This window comes from Pungitius pungitius, chromosome 7 (genome assembly GCF_949316345.1).
Source record: "Pungitius pungitius chromosome 7, fPunPun2.1, whole genome shotgun sequence".
NCBI lineage: Eukaryota > Metazoa > Chordata > Actinopteri > Perciformes > Gasterosteidae > Pungitius > Pungitius pungitius.
Window position 1 is genome coordinate 15,784,309 of NC_084906.1, and position 15,979 is coordinate 15,800,287.

The 15,979-nt window shown below is 46.0% G+C and overlaps 2 protein-coding genes across 2 annotated transcripts; one reads left to right on the top strand and one right to left on the bottom strand.

The window, feature by feature from the left end:
* The first annotated feature begins 772 nt into the window (after positions 1-772).
* tmem47 (transmembrane protein 47) lies at positions 773-6,823 on the top strand. The gene is made up of 3 exons (XM_037469382.2): positions 773-1,247; positions 5,189-5,329; positions 5,561-6,823. The coding sequence occupies exons 1-3, from the start codon at positions 1,022-1,024 to the stop codon at positions 5,737-5,739; spliced, it is 546 nt and encodes a 181-aa protein (XP_037325279.1). The 5' UTR covers positions 773-1,021; the 3' UTR covers positions 5,740-6,823.
* Positions 6,714-13,578, bottom strand: tab3 (TGF-beta activated kinase 1 (MAP3K7) binding protein 3). Its single transcript, XM_037469381.2, has 7 exons — positions 13,213-13,578; positions 12,354-12,523; positions 11,015-12,239; positions 10,522-10,682; positions 10,095-10,188; positions 8,364-8,447; positions 6,714-8,052 (listed from the first exon to the last, which is right to left on the bottom strand). The coding sequence occupies exons 2-7, from the start codon at positions 12,453-12,455 to the stop codon at positions 7,910-7,912; spliced, it is 1,809 nt and encodes a 602-aa protein (XP_037325278.2). The 5' UTR covers positions 12,456-12,523; positions 13,213-13,578; the 3' UTR covers positions 6,714-7,909.
* Between the last annotated feature and the right edge of the window lie 2,401 nt (positions 13,579-15,979).

Genomic DNA, 15,979 nt, shown 5'->3' on the forward strand with positions numbered 1-15,979 from the left:
CCAAAGGATTAGCCAAGTTCAATTAGGAAAAAAAAGGAGCTGTGTAAGCTTCCTTCAGCAAAGGGTGTGTGCGTGCGTGTGTGTGAGTGTGTGTGTGTGTGTGTGTGCGTGCGTGCGTGCATGCATGCGTGTGTGTGTGTGAGGAACAGAGAAAATTGGATGTTAATAAATGTAACCTGAAGAGGAGAGAGGGAAAGTAGGGCAAAGCTTATTGGAAAAGACAAATCCCTTGAAACAAAAGTTTACCCAAGTTTACGTAAGTCAGAGGAGAGGATGCTGGATGCTTTGCATCGGTTGTGCATGCAATTACGGCCGATAGTAGTATTTTTCCGGGCACAGGGGATAATGCAAACAGGTGGTTTATAACAGCATTGAAAAGAAAATATGATCGTTCATTTGTGATGAAACGAGTGGCCCCTTTTACTATGAAGCTCCTCATTCACTTCATTTAGGGGTGTTTGCTTTTCCCAGAATGTTCCCGGGAAGGCCTTCTGGAAAAGCAAAGACAACAGGAAATGAACAACAGCCGAGGTTGCTCCATTCAGTTAAAGCTAAAACTGCTCCGAGGGACATCCAAAAACATTGACATTCATGTTAAATTTAGATTAGCACACCAATCAAACACACCACCACTCAGCCCGAATAACGGACTGGTCATCACTCTTACATCAGTGCATGTGAGAACTAGGCCCACGCACGCACACACACACCTATAGGCGGAGGGATGCTGTAAGTGGGTGTAGGCCTCGGCACTAGGACCCAGCAGGTGCAGCCCCGTGTTACTTGAGCAGTGTGCAGCGGGGGGCCCGTCAGCAGAGCGCTGGCTCCACAGCAGCGACAGCAGCGTCCTCCGGACCCCGGACGCGCGCTCCCCATCCTGCCACCCGAGACACGGCCACGGCCACCGGGACACGGGCACCAACTTGGACTCATTTTTGTGTGTGTGTGGAATTGGTGAACACTACAAACCGAACACACTTTCTTCTCATTTTTGTTTTTTAATGAATAAGATACTTTAGATATGGCTTCATCCGAGAGCGGCACAGAGGAGGTGCGGGTGTCCGCGTTGACGCCCCTGAAGTTGGTGGGACTGGTGTGCGTCTTTCTCGCGCTGTGCCTGGACGTCGGGGCCGTGCTGAGCCCGGCGTGGGTCACGGCGGACGACCAGTACTACTTGTCCATGTGGGTGTCCTGCTGGAAACCGGTCAGCTCCCCCAAGTGGTCCTGCAACAGCACGCTGGCCACCGGTGAGAAGGACGCTCGTGCACCTATCATACACGGTCACCCGGGGGGAGTGATGCGCCACCATGTTGTTTTTGAAGTTCTACAAACCAGAGCCTGGTGTAGTTTTACGGTGTATTTTAGACCTTAAAAAAAATAGAGGAGCGGGTTAATATAGAAGCTCGTCGTGTTTATTCCACGAGCATCAGGGGGGAGCAGCGCGCGGGGATAACAAAGGGTCCCCGCAGACTGCGCACTGCTGAACCAATCTGTTCTGTGGGTGAGAATTATGAAAACATCGCCCAAGGGAGCGCTCAATGTTAATTACTTTATAATTAGCTATTGCCTGGTTAATTTAAACGGAAAGATATTTCTACATTAAACAAGATAGTTAAAAACGCGCCACGTTGCCTTGGCTTCCAAGTGGGACATTAAAAAAATATATTTGAAAAAAAAGTTTATCCCTGAGAATTTAGAATAAATAAGACATGTTTGGGGGTTTTTGATACCTTTTTTCAACTAAAACATTGGCCTAGTGTGCCACTGAATGATGTGGGAATTATGCGGTCCAGCTGGGGTTTCATTTGGCCTTTTGTTGCTCACAAAATGAGCCTTTTGTGTGGGTTTCTTCACCGGCCAAGGAGTGAGGGCAACTCAGAGCAGAGAACTCCCCAGAGATCCAGATGCCTGGAGATTAGTAACCAGGGTAACAAGTGAAGCAGTCCAGTAATGCTGATTTTCCTCCATCTAAGAAAACTCCTTCATGGAGTCCCCCGGTCTGTTTCTGGAAGCATTTCATGTTTACATCGCAGAGTTCAGGGATAAAGTGGCGGTTAAGAACAACTGACCATATATGTGAACAGCTTAAACAAAATATGTTATGGGTTAAACTCAATTATAACAGAAACACATGACATAACCCATGCCAGTACAAACACTGCGACTTCGCAAAGAAGTATTTACTATGGGGATTTTTATTTTAAGGCATTCCCTTGTGACCGCACTATAACCAAAAATCTGATTCGCACCAAATATTATTCAGTTTAATCTCAGAAGGGGTTTTTAATGAGAATACACATTCCGCTAAATTCCATTCTTAAAATGTGAATTATTGAATTATTTGCCTACACACCTGTCTACGTTATTGTTTTCGTGTCACGTGTCTCGGGGGGGGGGGGGGGGGGGTGCTCCTCTACATGAATTTAACTTTTTGCTGTGTCCAACCAACTCCTGCGTGCAGAGTGCTAAATTGTGTTTTTGTTAGTCTGACAAAAAGTTTTCTTTTCATTTGAGAGATGAGTAACTGTGGGCCACAGTGGCCCCCGATTCCACCGTGTCAGCGCAGACAAAGTGCACTTTGGTGCCATATAAAGACATGCAGTCTGTGCGTCGGCCCTCAGCTCTCGGCAGCAGCAGCATACCACAGTAAATGCACACAGCAAACTGCCCATTTCCTCGGGCCTGTGCTCGGCTGGGCTTATTGATTCGAATCCCAGTAATCACTTTCTATACCCCCCCATACCGCCCCCTCCCCCCCCTAATATTTCCTCAGTGTCACGCTCTGGGCATTAAATAAATCCTAAGTTTGAAACACCAGCTGGCTTGTTAGATGTTTCAAGCTTTTTTGTGTGTGTGTGTGTGTGTCTGGGAAAATAATACGCAGTAATAGAAAGACATGAGAAATGTCCCCTTTTCACAGTGCTCACAAAGTGTTTAAACCAAACAGAGACAAAACAAAAAGTCCCACTGCTTTTTCACTTACGTTTTCTAACACGCACACACTCGGACAGGAGGGTCAGAGGTCAAGAATAAAAGATACAGACTCCACAGGGCTGGGAATGTGGAGCGGTGGTGCGGATGCCAGGGCGGTGCGAGGTGAAGCGACAAATGTGGAGCCGTCGTGTTAGCTCGGGCGGACGCAGTGATGCCAGAGCTTATTAATAATTGAACACCCTATCGAGCCAGTATTTGGGTGTCTGCGTTGTCTTTGAAGGAGGTCACAGCCGAGTGTTGGAGAGCTCGTGATGCCCGAGAATGGTTCAGCATCTTGGGGTTTTGAACCCGGAGACCTCTGGTTGAAGGTCTTCCTTCCTTCCTTCTTCTTAATTTCTCCATCCCGCCGTCTGGAGACAGATAGACCGGGGTGTGCTCGAGTGCAGGAGACCCTCAAGGCCCTTTCGGTGACACAGATCTTCCCCCCACTTTCTCAGGCAAAGAAACAGAATTTGCCCCCCCCCCACCCCCCTCGAAGGAGGCTTTTGATTGCAACAAAAGCAGCGGCCCGTGATCGCTCCGACGATACCGTGCTTACCGTATCTCCCTGTGCATCTGCCGCCGTGCGGAGGCTCAGATTAACAGTTTGGCCCTTCCTGCTCGTCAGAGCCTTTAAGCACTCCGACTCTGGCGGGGTTTTTTTTTTTTCTCGTACACAGAGCGCGGCGTCTGTTCCAAAACTCAGATGAGATGACTCCCTGCATCCTGCTGTTTTCCACCAGCGCAGCGATAAGCGCTGCTGGGGCTCGAGGCCACAAACAGGCCGAGGGAACATATCCCACCAGTAATAGGCTTTTGACAATTAGGTTTTAGAGTCACTGCGGCCCCTTTTCGCTGCGAGGCAGTGGCAGAGAAAGCGGAGGGGTCGTCCTTCCAGGGGGGTCTGGAGTCGTGCGAGCTGAGGGCCGGAGGGAGCCGGTGCTCTGCTTTACGTGGTCTTTTTCCAACATCCTGTGGTGACAGGGTCCATTTTTAAAATCTAAATCCTGAACCATATTTGGTCAGAAGTAGTTGGCGCTTGTTTATATTTGAGCTGCTTGGCACTTGGAATAATTTTTCCCTCCAACGAGAGTGGGAACTGTACTTTAAGCAGCTTATGTCCCGTCACTTTCCCTTTGCTGCTGAAAGTTTTGATGATTTTCTGCCTCAATAGAGAGGAAATATTCTTGGCAACACGTACTGATTATTTTTTCATGGGCTCTATAATGGATAATACTAAAACATACTCTACACTACAAACCTTCAATTGGGATTTTTACACAGTGTAAGATATAATGACTTATGTTGGGCTTTGATGTTATTTTTTCCCTATGAATGATTTCCTCCCGTGTAATCAAACCCCGCTTCATGATATCCTCTGCCTGTTTACAAGTGTACCTCCTGTTTCCTCCAGTGCAGTGAGTAAAACAGCCTTAATCTCTAAACAATAACACGCAGTTTGTCTCTCGACAATCCTAATTTACAGTCTCATGGTTAATTAAAAGTTTTTCTCCAACACTGCAGTGATTTTCAAATCCTTGTTTTTGACTGACACATTTCAATTTCGTCTAACTTTTTAAATTTCCGCTTTGGCATCGAAAGTGACATTTCAGTGAAACTCCACTTGAGTGTATTTTGGTTTAGATCAGAACAAAATGCTGATAATGCTGCTGAGCTGGCATCAGCCAGGAGGGAGGGATACTCAATATCTGAGTCACCTCACAGAAGCCTTTCTGCTGAACCCATCCGACGTCCGAGTGTGTAGCCAAGCATGCGTGCGTGTTTGTTGGTTTCCTGTCAGCCAGAAACTGCTGTGCTCGGTTTCCAGGGCTCATTGGCTGCGTGGTTCACATTCTTCCTTCTTGTATCCCCCCCCCCCCGGTAGCTCACGTCAACACATCCTGAGCACATCGGCGGCTTCTCGGGGGAATACGCACAAGGAGATGTGTTGTCAACCTCCGAAAAAAAACCCCACTGCTTACACCGTGTTGAATCACCACTATCGTTAGTGGGCGCAGTCCTTTTTCCTCTTGCGTAAGATCGAGCGCCGGGTCGGTCCACTGTGCCCCCCCCCCCCCCCATTCCGTCGTCCACTTTCCTGCCTCTGCGGCTCTCCAGAGTAACCTCCATTTAGCTACCTATGTCACCCTCTGTATCAGTGTGATTTCATGCCCCCCCCCCCCCCCCTCCCTCCCTCTGTGTTTTTTTTTTTCAGACTGGCAGATCGCCACGCTGGCCTTGCTGTTGGGGGGGGCGGCCCTCACCCTGCTGTCTTTCCTCATGGCGCTAACGTCCCTCTGCGCCAGCTGCAGGAGTCGCTGCTACAAGCCAGTGGCCGTCCTGCTGTTCTCCGCAGGTACGTAAAGAGAATCTCAGGCAGAAGGAAAACAAGCAAGAAAAAGCTGAAGGGGTTAAAACGATACAAAAGGAAGCAATCCCCCGCTTTTAGCTGTCAGGGGAAATCAGAGTGCCTTGTATCAACCCTCTGACATTTTTCAAAGAATGGCCATTCATTGTTTTGAATCTATATATAGCCACCGTAATTATCTTGACAATGACCTCCTCTCTTTCCCATTTCCCTCTGCAGTGGTGCTCCAGGTGTGCAGCTTGGTCCTCTTCCCCATCAAGTTCATAGAGATGGTCAGTCTGAGGGTGTACCACGAGTTTAACTGGGGTTACGGCCTGGCCTGGGGATCCACCATCTTCTCCTTTGGAGGAGCCATCCTCTATTGCCTCAACCCCAAGAACTATGAAGACTACTACTAGCATGTGTGAGACAAGAGGAGAATTGGAGACTCCGTTTCACCCGCTGTCCTCTCAGTAAAAGGAACTTTCTGTCCGTTAGTGCACAAGCACAGACCAAAAAAACAGGAAATATTAAACGCTTATTGTTAGTTTAGGACTGGAAATGATCTCTTTCGGTTGATACTGTGAACTTATTGTTTGAAGTCTTTCCTCACTCATTAGACCGGAGCCCTGTGCTCTATCAAGACGGTTTGGCAGAGGTCCAGGGGTGAGGAGAAATCCAACCCAGCCAGTTTAATTTGGGAGAGAATGTCAGTACTCAGTTAACTCTCAGTCCCCTTTAAGTGGAACTCCAGTAGGTCTCCTGCAGAATATTTGGAGGGAACATATAAACCGCATACATATAATAACCAATCAGGCCAGAGAATGATGTAAGCTCAGGCCAACCGCGGAAGTGACAGATCCACGGAGGCCTATCAAAGTGATATCATGAGGATGACAAAGCGAGGAAGACAGGGGCACACCTCAGGAAATGCTAGATTTCCCCAGAGTTACACTGCAGCTGGAACGCAGCAGAGCCTTCTTCCTCCAAGTCGGTTGAAGACGTGTCATCAAGGTCCAAATAAGGGGCCTCTATTTTTTCCCGTTGCAGCCGAGTGCATTAAAAGTGTCAGATACACTGTATACAAACACAAAGTCTACCTAAGAGAGTAAAAAACATTCCACAGCCAGCTCCAAATGAGAACATACTTTAAACAGCGGCAAAGCCTCTAATGTAAAACGTGCAACATAACCCAAGTTACACCTGCGCGTCAATAAAATATGGCTGTTATGGTGTTATATGAAAGTATGCGCAATAAGCACAATACAGTTATAATCACTACAAGACCACCAGTGGCAAGAAGCAGGAAAATGACCAAATTTGCAGAGTGTGTCACGTCTGCATGATCGCAGCACATATCATAGCACCCAGCATGTGCTCACTTACACTCTCACACACACACAATCGCCTGTAAGGAATGGGAATGCATACAGGCAAGTCAGACATGTGGCAGCCATGGCTTTAAATTATTGATATTGAAAAAGTTTTTTTTTTTTTTTTTTTGCACCCACAGTAAGGTGAAGTACTTTAGAAGATTAGAGTTAAACATGCTGTGTATGATTAGTGTTATGAGGACTGTTGGATTAAGCAAGTTTTCAAACCCTTAAGGACAGAGTGATCACATCAGATGAGACCAGAGAGGAAAACGGTCTCCTCAAACCCCATTTAAACATCTCCAATTTCCTCTTGCAACGTTCATGAAAGTGGGCGGGTGTGTGCATGTTACTACCATTTTCTGCTGTGTTTCTGATTCCCACTGGTTTTATTACTTCAAATAAATACGTACTGGGAAAAAAAGCGTTTGGTTTGTGTGTGTGTGTGTGTGTGTGGGGGGGGAAAAAGGAGCGTCTAGGAATTATTTAAAAAAAACAACCTATGTAGACATGCCAGCTGTGCATGGTCAAGTCACATAGAATTAGCTCCTTTATTAATTACAGCAAGTTGAAGGATTTGCACAGGAAATGAACATCTTCTGAACACATAATACATGGTGGCATTATATGCATACAAGTACCAGGAATATACTTGTATGCAAATGTCTTTAGTGTTCTTTTTCCAGTGAAATTAGCTCCAATACAGAGCCAGATACAGTGTACAGTCTACATTTCGCATTAATCAGAATGTATATACAATTGCTTTCATTGTTCCGCTGTGGAAGTGCCTCCATTTGAAGTTCAGGAATGGGCGCAGTGTAAACAGGGCAGTCACTCTTTCTGCGTGGAATCGTCTGAAGGTAAACCGAAGCGCCTCCTCCATGATCCTTAAATCACTCCAGGCCTTTCTGAAGCCCTGAACAACCGACTGCCGGAGTCACTCTCTTTTATACATTTGCCATGAGCAGAGATTGGAATCTTCATCTTCATCATCCTCCTCCTTCTTCTTCTTCTCCAATGGGGGGGGGGGGGGAAGTGCACAGGAGCAGTAGATAGGAGCGGGACAAGTGGGCCGAGAGGGATGGTGGCTCTTCCTCAGCAGGTAGGCTTACATATTGATTGACAGAGGGCAGAGCTCTAGACAGATTCTGCAGATACTATCCAAGGAATGGTAAGGGACAGGGCAGGGGGCGGGCAATGCAGCGCGGTGCTAAGCTCAGGTGTAACGCGGCATCTCGCACTGTTCACAGCGGTTGAGGGCAGGGTGGTTGAGGAAAGTGCAGCTTTCACAGTTCCACTGGGCGCCTTCGAAGTCCTCGTCCCTCTGAGGCTCCGGGACTGGCTTGGGGGCCTGATCCCCTTTAAAAAAAAAAACAACAAAAAAAAAACTTTAGACTTTGGAATTAAAACAAATGAAAGTTATAAACTCAAGCATAACTCAACAGTAGTTTCCATGCCAACCCGGAGCCCGCGTTCACCAAAAAAAGACCCAATTCAATTGAGCTTTTATTCTTGTTTTCAAATAAAAACCTCACAAAAAGTAGTACACGCGAGTAAAGAAGAGCATCAAGGTTCTTGAACCAAAACTCAAATCTGCATCTTGGCAACAGTGTCCTTTAATTCATAAAAACATTTTACGGTTCTAAAAATAATGGCGGAGAAAAACTCACCTTTCTTCCCAGGCTTGGGTGGCACAACTGGACCGGGCTGAATGTTGTCATAAAAGTTGTTCATTGCTTTTGGATCAAACTTCCCTGTGGAGGAAAGCAGACGTTTCTTTAGAAGTGTCCTTTCCAACCAGAAGTCCAATCGCTCCGACCGGCTTACAGCCATTCCCTTTGAACCTCGTGACGGACGGCTTTGTTCCCGACCTGACAATGAAGCCCCCCCCCCCCCCGGGACATTCTAGCACACGAGACAGACTACCACGGAAACACAACTTTGCTACGTGCTATGTTGGCTAATCAGATGCATGCACATTCCTGAGAGGCCGATGGGTAAAATGAACACTGTAATACTACTGTTTACAGCAGGCTCTTTAGGACAGAGTTTAGTAAAATAGGCAATGCTGTAAAATAACCTTCCAGTCAAAAAATCCTCACTTGTAGTATTATACAAAATATGTGTTTTGACATGTAAAAAGCTTTAAGATTTGTGGCTCTCCTAACCCTCACAGTCCTGGAACGTATTAAAAGGGTCTCACTGGCACATGAAGCCTTGTGCTTTGTTATTGCAGCGCGTGAGCTGGTGTGAACGGCCGCTAGGGGAATGCCACAATAAATAAGACAAATCAGGCAGTAGTCACATTTTTTGAATTTCACAAGGAGATAAAGTCTTTCTCTGGCATGCCCTCATATTTTGAATCAACTGCATCATCAAATAAGACACTCGGGGTGTTTATATAGTTGTATTTGTGACTACAAGTATCAACATAGGAATTCATTGTTTGCATAGTTATATTTCAATTAAAAATAAAAATTAGAAATAAAGCAAATGTGGGCTTAGCAGCCTGCAGTCAGATGTGAACATGGTTTGCTGATGTATTAAATCAACTGGATGGAATTTTCTGCACGCAGAGTTCTTCAGCTCAATGAAAGCTGGGCTCAAAGAGACGTGCAAAGATCACCTACATGACCTTTTTTTCATTTTTATATTGGCTGCATGTCACAGCAAAGATCACAATTAATGTCACTTTTCAAGAAGCCCATCCATTCAACTCTTCAATAAATGAGATCTTTTCTTCAATCAAAAAACTGGTCACAGTGATTCCCAGGATATTAAAGTATAAAATTTATATGTAATAATAGGAGTAGGTAAAATAGTAACCTACACCAAAGTGACTAGTATGATAGTCATTTTTAACATGCATTTCATTTTCTGCCATCAAAAGACATGAACCAACATTGGCTTCCCATTAAAGAAACCCCTGCTTGGGGAAGAAGAGTTTGTAACACACAGCAGCAAAGTGCACTACGGTCAATGAGCTGCAGCTTGTAAAGGCCAGCTGCTGACAACATGCTCGACCACGCCACCGCTTGTTTATTCAAAGTTAATTAATAGTGAATCCTGCGAGTCCAGATTGCACCACTGCACGTCCTTGGGTCAGCAGCCACACATCCGCTACGTTTGAAGTAGAGAGAACATGGATCTCGCTGCAGCACCCCCCCCCCCCCCCCCAATGAGGGTCCACCATGGATGGACCTAGGTCCTGTCACAAACCATACTAGTTACGCTGCATCTGTATGCAGGGTGATGGAGCCTCACGCATCACTTTGGACCCAACTCTGTCTGCTTCTGGGCTTTGCTCTTTCAAGATCCGTGCTTACAGATAAATCAGAGACACACTTCAAACGGTTTATGTGTAGTAATGTGCATTTATGTGTGTATTGGCATGTGTATACCTCTGGACTGCAGTAGATCTGTCTCCTTCAGGGTGCAGTCGATATCAATCTGAAGCTGTCTGTTGAGACTCCGCAATCGGGTCATCTCTTCAGGCTGCAGACACACAACCCAGTTAGAGGAGACAAAAATAAAACACCAACATATTCCCCGTCCTTCCAAACTTCTTCTCACAGGTAAGCCATTATTATGAATACCACTTTATACATTTCTTTACAGCATTTTGTGCTTTTCCTTGATGCAGCATTTTTGCTGTAAGTGAAATACAAATAATTTAAATGAAATGTTTAATTCTTAACAGCCCAGAAGTTTGTGATGTAGCGGCATTGAACTTGCAAAAGAATAATGATTACCCAGACTATTGTTGAACGGCACCTTTTGTGTGCATGTGAAAAAGTATAAAACTGAATAATCATGTTCTGTCCTTACTCTGGGTATAAGACTGGTGGAGTTGACTCTTCGAAAGCGTCTTTGAAGGGCGTCATATTCCATGTTGTTGACATCGGACTTCAGGTGGTCTAGTTTCTGTTTCTCTAACAGCAGCTCCTTCATTAGACGCTCCATCCTGGCCCGCTGGTGGAGCAGGAGAGCTGGAGGGAAACGCAACCAACACAAAATGCTCAAAACTAGAAGAAAGAAAAATACTCACTCTAGTTCTCAATTTCTAATCCATACCAATACACAAGAGAAACGTCAAGTCTGAACGAACATCTTACGAAACCTTTTTTAAAATAACATAATACATAGTCACCACTGTCTGAAAATGTTATTTCTTGTCTAAAAAGATGACAAAGGGGACTAGCTCCATTAATTGTAGCAACATATTCTCTCCATCGAAAGCCCACAAAGATGTAATGTTAGTACATGAACACACACAGCGACACAGGCTTATCAATAGAGAGAAAAATCAAAAGTATCCTACCTTGTGTGTAGGCATAATCATCAGAGCCTGAGCTTGAACGTCGGGGCATGTGCTGAAACTGACTGACAATGTTCCCTGGTAGAGCGGAGATGGGCAGGATGGGTGCAGGGGCAGCGTTGTGTTCCCCTTGGTCCACTATGTTGAGAAGAGACTCCGCTTCGGCCACAGGAGGCGAGCCGAGTGGCCTCTGGGCTTGGCCCCCTGGGGACACTTTGATTTTTAAGGTATATGCCGATTGGCCCGGCTGAGGAGAGGAGGCAGGCCGAGGCCTTGTAGGGCCCTGATGCTGCAGATACATCCCAGGATGGAAGGCTGCAGGGCCCGGAGGTCCACTCATAGGGATGCCCCTCGAAGGGGAGCCTGGCGGAGGGCTGTTGGCCATGTAGAGCGTTCCCTGGGGGTGGGTTGTGTGCACAGGGGAGTTGCTACGAGGCCGCGGACCCTCCAGGGTAATCTCGATCTGGTTCTTGAGGGCGCTTTTTGTATGGTATGGCCTGTAAACAGCCGGCTGGGGTTGTTGCTGGTGATGGTAGGGCATGCTGGGAGGTGTTGGGGAGCTAATAGGGAGGAAAACATATTGCTGGTGCTGGGGCTGCGCCTGTGGTTGGGGCTGAACCTGATGCTGCGGGGAGCTGTATGGCGAGACATACGTGGGAGTATTGTATGGGGGCTGCTGATGCTGATACACAGGCACCCCTGAAGAGGGCCAGGGTGCTGGCTGTGGGCTCTGGGAAGGTGAGGGTCGCATAGCGTAGTGCCCCGAGGGTATCTGCAGAGCCTGTGGGACATTGGGTATACTATTTTGTGGAATTGTGACCGTTATAGGGTTCATGGAGTAACGTGGGACTGGTGAGTATGTGGGAGACATGCCCTGCATTGCGGGTGGAGGAGTGGGAGTGCTAGCTGAGCGGCTCTGATCGTTCATGAAGAAGGGATTGTATCCCGGGGAGGGGGCCATGGTGGCGGGGGCCGACAGCGGCTCGGGGTAGCTGGGCCGCTGAGGTTCGATGTGACTGTCACTGTTGCTGTGCACAAGGGAGCGCCCTACTCCTGCTGCTCCTCCATTCGCCTTGCTCGCCTCGGACCCCGGGTATCCCAGGCTAATGTGTAGCATGTGGTTTCGACTAGGTCGCCCCTCCTCTGGACTGTGATGGAACTCTCCATACAGGTATCGGTTACTCTCCTGGGCCAGCAGGTGACAGCAAATATCCAGGTTATTGTTGTTCTGGGAAAGCAACAGCGGACGTGGTCAGTCATGCAGTGGCATAAATGGTGAAAACACTGGGAGGATCGGTGATCGGATTGTGCAAACTGACACAAAGTGAACACGGCAAAATACCTGCAGAAGGCACTGGGAAACTACACCCTCTGGGATCTCTGGGAAACGCTGCTTGAGGTCCTGCAGGATGTGGTAGTCGAGCTGAGAGCCCCCCTGCGCCATCCTGAGCCGACACACAGTCAACGAGCCCGGGGCAGCGAACGCTGAAACAGCTGATCTCGTCTCATAGCCTGAACGTGCAAAGATGACGGACGAAACCGAAATGTCAAGAGGGAATGCTGGACATGCTCCAATCAGCACAGTGCGTGTGGTTTCATAGTCTCCGTGTGGCATATGCCAACGTTAGTTTGCATATGCCACACGGACTTGGCTACTTCGTCTCAGCTCAAACAGCCAAAGTGTAACACACGAGCACAGAAAAAACAAACAGACGCCAGCTCTACTGCTATTCATTCCCGTTAACACATGGGTGCTGTCAGTCCGTTCTTGTTTGTTTAGCCAGTCTGGGGCACCAAGCAACAACGGCATACACATCGCTAGCTAGCAGGCTAACGTTAAGTTAGTTCCAAGCATCCCATAGCCCCCGGACCTCACTCAAACACACGTCCACACTGTGGAGGGCTGTGCGGCGGCTACGCCAGGACAACAATTGACACCGCCGGGAAATGTGTCGACGTTACTCGCAACGTAACATTTGAATCAGCAACACGGTCCCCACAACACAGTCAGCTTGTTTATTCAACATTAACGTCAACTCAATGCGTCAACAGCCCGCCAGCTAACTTCGCTAACGCTAGCGGCGGCTTGGTATCGTCGGCTGGTCAGCTGTCACAAGCCTGGGTGTTGATGGATTAGCTAACGTTAGCTAGCCATGCTAAAGTTAGCGACGGTTAGCCACCAACGGCTTCACAAGACGTACCATACGTTAAGAGTCTCCTTCATGTCTCGGGTGACGGCCAAAGAGTCCGAAGCAGCCCTGCGGTATTTCCGGGCACGCTGGTGTTTGTCAACGGTTTGTTTGGATTGAATAAGTTGTGGTTTCGCATTCCTGCGCCAGGCCCCTGTCGCTGAGCTGCAAGCGGACAGGCTGTCGCGATAGTATCAGTTTTCCCGGACCAGGAAGTAGTTTAAATCGGCTGGGTTTACGGGGCCAATAGTCCGCATTTCCGCATTCCTGCATTCCATTCTTTAGAATATATCTTCCTCCAGTTATCGCTCACTTCTACTGATAAGAAACAATTGCCTCATGTAAGTGTTGCATATTTCCGTATACATGTAGAGTGATGCGTCATACTGGAGCTCCTAAATCTATGCTGTAATAAATGGGTATGGCTAAAGGATGTTCCAAATGGGATATGCATATTATCAAATATTAATATTCTTAATAATACAAATAATAATAATGTGATGTGTAATTGGATATGCCACACTCTAAACAATGAAATGATATATTTATAAAACACTTTCGAAAGACAAGTTACAAAGAGCCTCAAAATAGGCAGAAAAAAATGCCAACAGACAATTATAAAAAGTCGTAACATTTCAACAAAACAAATTTAAACAAATTAAATGATTAAGAAGAATAGAAATAAACATATAAATAAAAATATTCGATACATTGCCCTTTTCAATCTTTTATTCAAAAGAGACTAATCCTGACACATCAAATATTATGAACAGAGAAAGCTATCACGTGACATAAAAGTATACACCATTAAACACTATTTGTACTTTAGAACTGGAATCCCACAATATAACAGTTTTAAAAAGCTGTATATATATGGTGGTATGGAATTAGATGAGTCCCCTAACATTCCTAATCCTTAAGGTCCATCTTACTGTGTGTGTCTCCAATAATATCATATGTCATATTTAACATGCTTGTGTGAGTCTTGATCCTGCATGAGAGGAGATCAGTGACCTGATCTAAATTCATTTTGGATGACTTGATAATTGCTTCTGATATACCGACAAAAAAAAATACAATGTAAAAATGCTCAGACAAAATAAGCAAACTTGTTTGATCGATGATGTCAAAAGTATGATGCTCAACTTTATGTCTTTGGGACAATTTCAGGTGTCCAGTCTAATTTGGACAGCCTTTGAATTAAAACAAAACAGATTTGCTGAATCACAGATTCTGGGTGTTGGCAAGGAGATCAGGAGATAATAAAACATTGTAACAGCTGAGGGAAAATGTGTGAGAGATGCATTTGTCTGTATTTCCACTAGGGGACAGTAAGAGATCCATACTTTATCTTCACAAGCACTAAACACTTCAGCGGAAAGAAATGGGAACGGTCTGTTTAAAGACAAATGTACATTTTAGTTGAATTGGTTTTGTCGAGAACACAAAACACAACGTTCTTCCTTCTTGATTTCTGCAGATTAAGGCAAAAAAGTTAGAAATTGCAACACATATTTGAGGGCAAAGCTTGGGAACAAATGTTGAGTATAGTGCCCATTTTTACTACATGGGATTCTTCTATAATGCAGTAGTTGGTGTTATTAAGGGATTGTGGTCACTGATGCATCACACCACAGTTTCCACGTGGTTTAGTGTTGTCAACGCGCCAGCAATGCAAAGTTAGGCCTTTCTTGAGCCGATGCTAGTGGATAGAGTTGACATACGGTATTTGAATAAAGGATTTTAGAGCACATCCTCCCTTTGGATTATCCTCTGATAAATTTTTGTAGGAGTGGGGTGTGTCATCGGGATGCACCTGTTCTGTGATGTAATTTCATTTTCCCCTCTTAATAGCAGGTCAGCAGTCACATTCAAGAGAATACACATTAAAAGACTTTTCCATTTCAATAGCAATGGTTAACTTGGTTCAATAAAGAGTATTGATTGCCGTGGCGTTGGGATGTTTTGGAGGACAGCGAACTGTAGCACCTCATTGACTTTGTTTAAAAGTGAGCAGACCGAGAGGAGCGGAAGAGGATTTCCAATGGTGTTTTGATCATGCTTGAGAAATATCGACAAATAATTTAGGGACAATTTTTAGGATCTATATCCACAAGTTTAGCCGTCTTAGCTGACTACAAACTGAGACTGTGTCAGTAGAGGATTTGACAGCTGGCATCCTTGAGTTCATCCACTGACTCAGTTTCGGCCTGCTGAGGGGCGGTGGGCTGTACCACGACAAAAATATTCACGGGGGTGAAAGGGGTGAGGTGCAGCCCCCCCCCCCCCGGAGCGAAGGCCCCCCGGTGTGACTCAGGTTTGGCGTTGAAAAGTTGCCACAACTGTGGTGCTATTTAAAGCGGCCTCCTTGTTGTGCCCTGATGCCACGACGGACTCAGAGCAGAGGAGGACACATTTCACACAACGGGCTCTCAATGTGGGCAGAATGCGACTGCGTGTTGGAGGGGAAAGGGTCTCACCAAGGCACTGACAAAACTGTAAGATTTTGGAAGGCCGGCCAATCAAATGCAGCTCAGATCGTTACTTTTAAGAAGAATGGACATACTCACTAAATAAAAAGAAAAAACAGATCTGTATATAACAACGTAAAGGGAAAGTTCTATGCTAGATTCCATACAATTCAAAGTTCATTCGCTGGCATGCTATATCCATTATATTACAATCATAAATATTGTCAATTTATTTTGAATTGTGTGCACCAGGCACCTTTAAGTAATCTTTCTGTTCTTTCAATACAGAGATCCCCAAAGTTTCAATT

Excerpts from the sequence above, each read along its gene's own strand:
- tmem47 (XM_037469382.2), top strand. The coding sequence starts at position 1,022 with ATGGCTTCATCCGAGAGCGGCACAGAGGAGGTGCGGGTGTCCGCGTTG. Across the intron at positions 1,248-5,188 it reads CAACAGCACGCTGGCCACCG|ACTGGCAGATCGCCACGCTG; the intron begins GTGAGAAGGACG and ends TTTTTTTTTCAG. Across the intron at positions 5,330-5,560 it reads CGTCCTGCTGTTCTCCGCAG|TGGTGCTCCAGGTGTGCAGC; the intron begins GTACGTAAAGAG and ends TTCCCTCTGCAG.
- tab3 (XM_037469381.2), bottom strand. The coding sequence starts at position 12,455 with ATGGCGCAGGGGGGCTCTCAGCTCGACTACCACATCCTGCAGGACCTC. Across the intron at positions 12,240-12,353 it reads TTTCCCAGTGCCTTCTGCAG|AACAACAATAACCTGGATAT; the intron begins GTATTTTGCCGT and ends TTGCTTTCCCAG. Across the intron at positions 8,053-8,363 it reads ACCCAAGCCTGGGAAGAAAG|GGGATCAGGCCCCCAAGCCA; the intron begins GTGAGTTTTTCT and ends TTTTTTTTAAAG.